Genomic DNA, 9,881 nt, shown 5'->3' on the forward strand with positions numbered 1-9,881 from the left:
GTGCATTATTAAAGCCTTAAAATCTTACACTTACAGTGAAGAAACAAGAGACTAGCTATTTCGTAGAGAATTCCCAAGCGGGGAGACACACCTCTGTGATGTGCTGCTCTGTAGGGCTCCAACCCGACCCTGTAATCCTGGGGCATTGTGAGAAAGAACAGGATTTAAAATTAGCTGCTAAATTGAAATAAATAAATGTGTTAATTATTTCTGCACCTGTGGTAAAATGAATCCCGTTGCTGAATGACTGTGCATCAAACAACCCTGCTAACACACAATGTTGCCACAATGTTGTAACAACATAATTTACGTTGCCACAATGTTGTACATCACTATACAGTGCAGTGCAATATTACAGACTGGGAGATTAATTGCACGTCTGTGTCTGTGTGTATGTGCCAATAGGGCAGCCCAAATGTAGGGGGGATGTAAAAATGTGTCTGCAGTGTGGGTGGGTCAGTTCGGGGACCCTGACTGTGTGTGTGCATGAGCGTGAATGTGTGTTATATGTGAGGTGTTATGCCCCGTTTGCCCGTGTTTCCACTGGCTGAGTGTCCGGACGCGTAGAGGTCAACTTGCTGGTGCTGGACGCGTCCGTAAGCGTCCGTCCCCACTGAGGACATAATTCGCTTTCAGAATTGGAGGTGTGTGTTTGACTTGAGACACAGGGAAGAGATCAGATACATTGTGTCGGAAGATATAATGTCAAGTGCCGTGTGCGATCACGAAGAAATTACAAGTTTATTAGCAGCATGGAGTGAAATCCACGTACAGAAACAATGACTGTTTGCAGTTAATATCCGAGTGTATTAAAAACTTGGGTTGAACAGGACCGGTGCAGTGCCTGACTAGTTAAAATAAACTGAAGGATAATAATCAGAGTGGTAGCAGCCGATATTCTTAACATCTTATGAATAACTGGCCGGTGTTTCAGGCTGTGTTTTGTGAATGGTGTGCAGGACAATCTGCAGATGACTGTCTGTGAAGGCGAACACGATTTAGTTAACGTGTACGATTACAAGTTAAATTAATGAATACATTAATACAGCAGATGTGGGGTTCCCTCTAAAACATTAAGGACTGGTAAAATAAATGCGTCCATAAACACCATTACTGTGACGTGCACACTTTAGTTCAATTATAACCTGCTTTATTGTATCTGGATGATTAATCGTGAAACGTGTGTATTTTGTTCCAACTGTAACTTGTCCTGGTTAAGGACGTCTGATAAAGTAAATTATAAATAAAAATACGGCAAAACGTATTGTTTACAGTTACAAATCTGTTGTAAGAGTAATATATTAAGAGAGTCACGCTGTGCCGTTTAAAATACATATATACCAGCACAAATGATGACCATAATAATAACAATACATATTCGCTATTTAGTATTATTGTTGCACATGGAACCGTATTCTTATGTGAACATGCTTGTCTGAATATAATGTTGTCTCTACACGTTTAGCTCTTCCTAATATCTCTGAACACAAACGTGTATGTATTACGCTGTTTACAATCATGTAAAGCACAAATAATAAAACAGACACAGAAGTCCTCTCCACGTCAGGCTGTGTCGCTGGTATTGATTTCTGTCTGTTTTTAACACAAACACAAACCAAACCCACAGTCGCTGCTCCTCCATCAGAGGGACGGATCACAGCGGCCTGGTTTTGCAGTAAAAGCTCTGGGACACGTCTGAGGACGGCATGGCAGACACAACGCTTAAGCCAGTGGAACCGAGGCATTATTGTGTTGGGTTAGGGAAGGTTATTTGGCAAGGGGCCCTGACTCCGGAAGTGCGGCCAAGACGGCTTTCTCCACCTGACAGGGACTGTGGCAATTCTGCGCCATGCTGTTTGGTCTCTGCAATGCCCCCGCCACGTTCGAGTGCCTGATGGAGTAGGTTTTGTCAGGGGTGCCATCAACGGAGTGCCTGGTCTATCTAATAATCTCCTGGTCTACAGACGAAGCTTTGACGACGCCCTCTCGGTGCTATGGAAAGTGCTGGAATGACTGCGCCAGGCAGGCCTCAAGCTGCACCCGGAGAAGTGTCGGATGTTGCGACGAGAAGTCTCCTTCCAGGGCCACCGAGTCAGTCAGGCCAGCATCACTAATGAGGAGGACAAAGTGGATGCTGTGAGAGACAGCCTTCCGCCCCGCCAATCTCCTCCAGTTGCGGGCTTTTCTCGGCCTCGCCTCCTACTACAGGTGGTTTGTCCCCGGGTTTGCTACAGTCGCTTCCCCCTTTCACAGTCTGACCTGCAAAGGCTCCCCTTTGAATGGACAGCTGCCCGCCAAGAGGCCTTCGACGCCCTGAAGCAAGCCCTCTGCACCACTCCTGTACTCACTGCACCTGACCCCCAGAGGCCCTTCATTCTTGACACGGATGCCAGTGATGATGCCATCGGAGGTATGCTGGCTCAGGAAACGCTCGCTGTGATGCAGACAACCCTTCATTTCTGCCACTATCTGTGTGGGTTGCCCTTCAACATTAGGACAGACCATGCAGCACTATGCTGGCTTATGTCTTTCAGGGAGCCGGCAGGGCAGGTGGCATGCTGGATTGAACAACAACAGACCTTCCAATACACTATCCAGCACCGGAAGGGAGCAGCTCATCTGAACCAGGTGACCTGTCCAGAATACCCTGCTTCAAGTGTTTTCAATTCCACAGCGACCAGAAAAAGGCAAGACAATATAGTATTTACAAACAGAAAGTAAATTAATGTAAGGTATTAGTGTTTTCATACGAACAAAGGAAATATTATGATTAATAATAATGAAATCAATGCAAAGTAATAGATTGTATCCATTATTAGTAATCAAATTTACCATTGTTTACCATGCATGATAATTATGCACAATTATACATTTTAACGAAGGTGTAAGAGTAATTATCAGGTTAATTTCTCTCAGTTAAGGGGTAAGGATAACAACAGCGCCCCATTGCTGTCACCTCTGGCTTCGGACAGGATTCAGTACTCAGATGCAGAGAAAAGGCAGTGTCATACAAACAAATGGTCTAGGGCCAGCAAGAAGAACAAAGAAGGTCTGGCAAGTGGTGTGGTCAGTAGGCAGGCAGGAGTCAGGTGATCAAGCGAACAAACTATACAGCGAAATCCAAAAGACAGGGTTGTAGAAACAAGCAAAGGTCAATAAACAGAGATATGTCTAGATAACAGGCTTGGGATTGCTACAGGGGTGTAAACAAAACTTTGTGAAGACTTGTGGTAGCAGACTGGAATATATAGTGGTGGGAAGAGCAGGTGAAACTAGAAACAGGTGTGTGGGGCAATGAGATGATAGAGGAGATGAGGAGGAATGGTAAGCAGTTTGTGAATGGCGACCTCTGGTGGTGACAATAGGGACATCATGGGGGAATTGTGACAACCACATATTAATAAAATAAAATGTGTATATGTGTCTTCCTGCTCCCCTGTATCTGATGTCGGGGACTGTGGGGGTGATTTGTCCTCCACATCAAAACTTTCACATGAACCAGTAACATCGCTTTCACTGTCATCTGCCATTGAAAGTCTGTTTACACTATTGAATGTCCTGATGTGAGGAATCCAAGTTGGTCTACCAACTTATAAGCAGCGGATGTGAATGAAACGTTCAGTACATATTTAGAAAGTATAGGTACACTCATTAAGGTAAAAAAGCCTGTCAACAGAATGACCTAATTTAACATTCTATTGCATATAAATCAAAAGTCACTTTACATGCAGGTGTTCATTTACCCAATAAAATGCCAGTAAGCTTTGTCAGCTGTCAGAATAATTTCTCCTTCTCTGTGATGCTCGTAGTCCAGGTAATTTTCCCTTATATAAAAATATACAAATAATAATATAAAGAATCTGAAGCTTCAACATTATTGCCTTGGTAAGTCACTGTAGGAGTCTGCATATGTAAAAGTACCAATTGTGTATATGAGCTTCTTATGTTAATGTAAGCCCTCTATGAAATCAGTAGAGTTTATAAACATCCTGTTCCTGGAGACCAGTCATTTGGTGTAGTAGGATTATCTCTTTACTGGGCAGAGCTTGTGGTGTGCAGTGCTCACTGGAGCGGCGTAGATCAAATTCTGACCTGCACACGCTGCATTTTTGACCAGAGGCACAGCTAGGAGGTAGTATTGGCAATTGCCTGGGGCCCCAAGCTGAAGGGAGGCCCCAGAAAGTGACGGCTGAGTTAAGTGTTTAACTCTAGTCACTTATGCAAGCTTTATAAATAGCTGAGCCTACATCAACACTGATGTATCTAAGATTTGTAAAAATAACTGAATAAATGAATAATCATTACTATAATTCAATATAACTTTGTTTCTTAATCTGATCATTATCATTATGTAGTGATGGTCAATACCGCCCCTTTCTGAGCCCCTTACTCTCATTTTGCTACAATAACATTCTGCAACAAAAACTTCACTACATTAGCCCAAGCTACTACATGTCACTACACACATCTGACCATATAACTTCACAAACAACTTTTGTTTTAGACAGAGTATGCCAAGCTTAGATAATGAAACGCCAAGCAGCACTCAAAAGAAATTAAGAGCTTGTGAGGAGAAAAAGATGCAGATGGGGTGGACGATATCAACTGAAATTGGTATCAGATTATTTTCGACTGTCCGATATGATATCACGATATACAAAAAAAAAAAAATGAAATGTGATGATTCTTTCAAATTATACATTACAAAAGATTGCTTTTAACCTTATAAAACCTAGAATGGTGAGGCATTGCTCATGTATGCACCTGAAAAGGTTTTATTTTTATTTTGCAAATGTGTGTTTTTTTACTTCTGTGGCAAAACATAAAGGTATATTAATTAAATAAGTCTAAAGTAGACATTAATAAGAACATATTTCAAGTACATAGTATGTAAAGAAAATTATTGCTACATGGAAAGTTTTTTTAATATTTAATATTTATTTTTTCATTAATTTGTGACTATAAGTATTGATTTCTAATAGAAAACTTGTTGATCACAAGAAGTCTTCTTGTTCATGATGTCTGCAGTAAAAAGCAAAAAAAAAATATAATAAAAAAAAGTGAAAAGTAATTATTACTGTATCACTGGCATGGAAAATCATGGCTAACCATTTACAAAAACATGAGTATCCCAAATAATACACCGGCAAAATGGATATGAAAGACATTATTGGAGCTCTTGCAAAGGCAAGGGCCACAGACAGAGATTCTGAGATGCACTGATATGCAGTCAAAATGGTAAGTGACTGGCACTGAGACTTATGATGGTGTGGTATTATACAATGTTTTTCAAGATAAATCAAGAAGGGGGGTGGATGCAAGTGGGTTTGGGGGGCTCCAAGAGGGCTTTCTGCCTAGGGCTCCCAAAACTCCAGAATTTCCTCTGTTGGTGACCTCTCTGACTCTGTGGTGCATTATTTATCAATAAAAATAACAATTTGTATTATATATTACTTTATCTTTTGTTCAGACTGAGTAACTATAGCTGCTACATCTTATATTAATAGAAGCAAAATAAAAACAAAACAAAACCAATAAAGTAACAGTGCATATTAAAATTGCATTTGTTACACAAATGTATTATTACACTTGGTATTGCTCCAAGTCCTTGCTGGACAAGGGCATCTGCTAAGAAATTATTAATAATAATAATAATAATAATAATAATAATAATAATAATAATAATAAGAAGAAGAAGAAGAAGAAGTAGAAGTAGAAGAAGAAGAAGAAGAAGAAGAAGAAGAAGAAGAAGAAGAAGAAGAAGAATACACTTATTGTTACTCAATTGTCAGAATCCACTACTGTAACAATAGTAAATCCACACATAACAAAGAGAAGAGTGGAGATCAAATACGTGGAGATCCCACCCAGAATACAAGATCACATGAAAGCCAGAGTGAAAGGCAACCAGGAAATCAAATCAGAAAGCAGCAGTACAATAAAACATAATTACAATATAAATAGATATATTTTTTTATGTAGCAACCTTCAAGGCCCAGCCATGGCAGATCGCTCTAACACACAGAAATAAAAACAGGACAGTTAAGCTCATAAATGTGTCCCTCTCCAGTTACAGGAAGAGTGCATTTAAAACAAACAGCTTTTCAGTTCAGACTACAGAATTGCAGAGCTCTTAGTGTCACCGGGAAGGGAATTGTACAGAAACAAACCCTCTAGCTCTAATCCACAGTTTGAACCTGATCATCATATCAAGATAAGTTTTTCAAGAGCTTCCCCTGGTCTTAAGTTATACATGTGAATCTGTTCCTTAGATACACTAAGAGGTCTGGAGGAATAAAGTGAATGTAGCCCTGTGGTGTGTGTGTACACGGCCTATATAGATACACATCACCAGCACAGACACATTCACGTGAGGCACATTGTAAAAAGTGATTACATTCCTTTGTTGCAGTCTTTGCACTTTTGGTCTGTCTCATTTTTGACTGTATATATGCTGATTTTAAAGCCTTTTTAGAAGAGACATTGTTTGATGATTTCAAAAATAAATCGGAAATCATTTCCGCTATTAAGGATGTTCAGCTTTCTAGAAATACTGCTACACAGCACTGTGAAGTGATGGGTGAGGATTTGGGAGAACAGCTGAAAAAAATATGTAAATGAGTGTGTGTTCTTTTCTCCACAGATGTGATCAACACATCTCAGTTGTGCATTTTCATTAGAATGGTGTTTGAAGATTTGACTGCAAAAGAGGAACTGCTAAAAATCATATTACTGAAAGGAAGAACTTGAGGGCATTCAAGGACTTTATTAATAACACTCAGTTATACCATTTAGAAACTCATGTCCATAACTACAGATGGAGCACCAGCCATGACCTGTCTTACCAATGGGTTTATTGCATTTTGCAAAAGTGATGATGATTTTCCGTCCTTCCTCAATTATCACTGCATAATCCATCAACGGGCTCTGTGTGGTAAAATGCTGAATATGAAAGATGTCATGGATATTGCAATCAAAATAGTGTGCTCAGTTCAGGCCAGAAGTCTGCAGAGGCGTCTCTTCAGGTCTTATCTGGAAGAATGTGAAGCTGAACACACAGACCTCTTGCTACAAATGGATGTAAGATGGCTTAGTAGAGGTAAATTCCTGCAGAGATTTAGTGATCTGTTATCAGAAATCAAGGAGTTTCTGGACCCAAAAGTTGTGGAATACAAGCAGTTGGAAGATGGAGTCTGGCTGTTAGATTTAGCTTTTTTGACTGACTTAACTGTTTAGTTGAATGAGCTCAATTTAGAGGTGCAAGGAAAAGACAAAAATATTGTTGATGATGATGATGATGGTGGGAAAAGTAGCTCCTATGTAACTAAAGTCTGGGCACCCCTGTTTTAAATAATATATTTTGTTTATATCTGGCTGGCCTACAAGTTCTGCACATCTCATTAGCTGTCCTGACCTCTTGCTCAATTCATCACCAGAGCAGCAAGACAGCAACACTATGGACGAGCATCTAAGTGAGGGTGATGAGGAGCAGGTGTCCATTCAGGCTGCTGCAATGCCTCTGTAGACGGACCCATTCCCCAGTGTGACCTCAGTGGGCTGCTGCTATTTTCTAGCAGGCAATTATTGTGTAATTATTCCTTAGCTCCTCACACTGCTATTGTTAAGGTCTGTCATGTCTCTCTCTAATTTCTGTTGAGATCCACTGGTTAGAAGTACGTCATGGTGCTCCAGAACACAGCTAAAGCAATGCTGTATGAGTCTGTACAGTGTTCAGCTCTCAGTAAAAGCCATGCCAAAGGGTGTGCATGATCTGATGTTTTGAACATTTAACATGATTGTGATTCTATACTGAGTGGGTCAGCTTGTTTCTAACTAAGACTGTGCCATAGTCATTTAGTAAAAGCAGACAGGTGATTTCAGAACATTTTGATTTAACCAAGTCTGTCAGGATCTTACACTCCAGTTAACCTTTCTTGCTGATTTCAACAGTTTTTTTCCTGGATGGGCAGAGATGACCCACTGTGTGTTCCTATGTCTAGCTTCTGTTGTTTCATTCTGCTGTCATACATTGTTTGGACACATGAGGTCGCCAACTGAATGTAAAACAATACACTACCAGATGGAATGCCAGCTGTATTACAGAGTATTGTATCCCTCGCTGATATGAAATGAAACCTGTGGGGACTTACAAGATAAGGACTGGTGCCATCTGACTCAGTGTTGCTCTCTGTCTGCATTTTATAAGATAGATTTGTGGTGATGAGGGATGATGGTTGTGATCAGCAGTATTCTTAATTAATCAGTTTCTGTCGTTTAGAAGTACTGGAGCTCTGTACTGGATCTTAACATGCAGGTGCCTCTGGGCCTTTGATGCCTCCTGACTGCCACCTCACTCTCACATCTGAGTGACCTTGTCTCTGGCACACGCTCTGAAGACTCTCCTTCGAATCTGATGCAGTTTCAGTCCATACACGAGGGGGTTGAAGAGGGGGGGGATGACTAGGTATTCCACAGACATGAAGTTGCGCAGGCTCTGAGAAAGAGTCTCTGAGCTGTACTGGCTGTACATCATATCAATAAAAGCAGAAATGGCAAAATTGATCAGAGCCATCAGATGGGGCAGGCAGGTCTGCATGAATTTACTCCGCTGTTCGATAGACTTTAAACATGCTCTAATGATCTGTATGTAAGTATATACAATGAAGAAGGCATGTGCAAACTGGGCAATTATAAGAATTAATCCATAAGCATTGTTTAGTGTGGTGGCTGTACATGAAAGCTTCACTACTGACACGTCACAGTAAAGTTTGTCAATGTGAGATCCACATAGAGGTAGTCTGTAGGTTAAATAAATAGTAATGAGTGTCCCAGATAATGGATAGCCCCAGGCAAAGAGTAGCAATTTCCCCATAGTCAGAGGAGTCATGACACTGTGGTATTGTAAGGGTCTGCATATTGCCACATACCTGTCATAAGCCATCATAGTTAGAATAGTTATTTCACACATAAGAGAAGTGTAGATCACATATGATTGAGTCAAACATCCAGCGTATGAAATCACATGAGAGTCAGAGAGGAAGTCAGCCAGCAGTTTGGGATAGAACCCAGCAGTTCCATACAGTCCATTGACACACAGATTACAGAGGAGGATGTACATGGGATCATGGAGGGTTTTCTCAATTATGATTGTAGCGATCAGGGTCAAATTAACAATAACCATCAATAGGTAAAGAAGCAGAGTGAAAGCAAAGTAGATATTCTTATTTGTCCTTGATTCGTTCAGTCCAGAAAGAGTAAACATTGTAACCCGTGTAGAGTTCTCCATTTTAAACTTTGATGTCCTACGATTTCTGGTGGGGAAACAACAAGTTTATGTTAACATGTAGATACATTTGAATGCCACCTGGAAATAGGACCAAGCTAATCAGAGTTGGGCAAAGTTCATAACCAGATCTGAGTCTACATTTATTAATTAAGTGGCAGAATGTATTTATGTTTAAATATGTCTCACAAATAATTAATGTATTTTCTCAGTTTCACCAAAGATAAAGAAAGCACCCATGTGCCAAACATTTGTAATTAAAATAAACACAATTTCTTACTCACACTCATTTTGTATTTTTTTATACTATACTATTGATGATCATGTTCACTTAGTTTACCTCATTGATATATCCAGGAATGTTTCTGCGAGGGAAGCATTAGACTGCACTGAACTCAGCAGGTTTATGATCTTTATACTTCCCTCCGAGGGGACGGTCTGTGGGGATCTGCAATGATCAACACATCCTAAGAGAGCTGTGCCACAAGGCATTCTTTAATGAGCCCAATAACAAAGATATAACAAAGTAAATATATTTTGAAACAACAAAAATTATTATATAAATGTTATGCCTGGATGGACAGAGGTAAAGGATCCA

The 9,881-nt window shown here is 40.2% G+C and overlaps 1 protein-coding gene across 1 annotated transcript; it reads right to left on the bottom strand.

Moving 5' to 3' along the window:
- Positions 1 to 8,356: 8,356 nt before the first annotated feature.
- Positions 8,357 to 9,286, bottom strand: LOC136747039 (olfactory receptor 8B3-like). The gene has a single exon (XM_066699994.1). The coding sequence runs from the start codon at positions 9,284 to 9,286 to the stop codon at positions 8,357 to 8,359; it is 930 nt and encodes a 309-aa protein (XP_066556091.1).
- Positions 9,287 to 9,881: the final 595 nt, after the last annotated feature.

Source organism: Amia ocellicauda, chromosome 3 (assembly GCF_036373705.1).
Source record: "Amia ocellicauda isolate fAmiCal2 chromosome 3, fAmiCal2.hap1, whole genome shotgun sequence".
Classification (NCBI taxonomy): Eukaryota; Metazoa; Chordata; class Actinopteri; order Amiiformes; family Amiidae; genus Amia; species Amia ocellicauda.

Coding starts and splice junctions, on each gene's coding strand:
- LOC136747039 (XM_066699994.1), bottom strand. CDS start 9,286: ATGGAGAACTCTACACGGGTTACAATGTTTACTCTTTCTGGACTGAAC.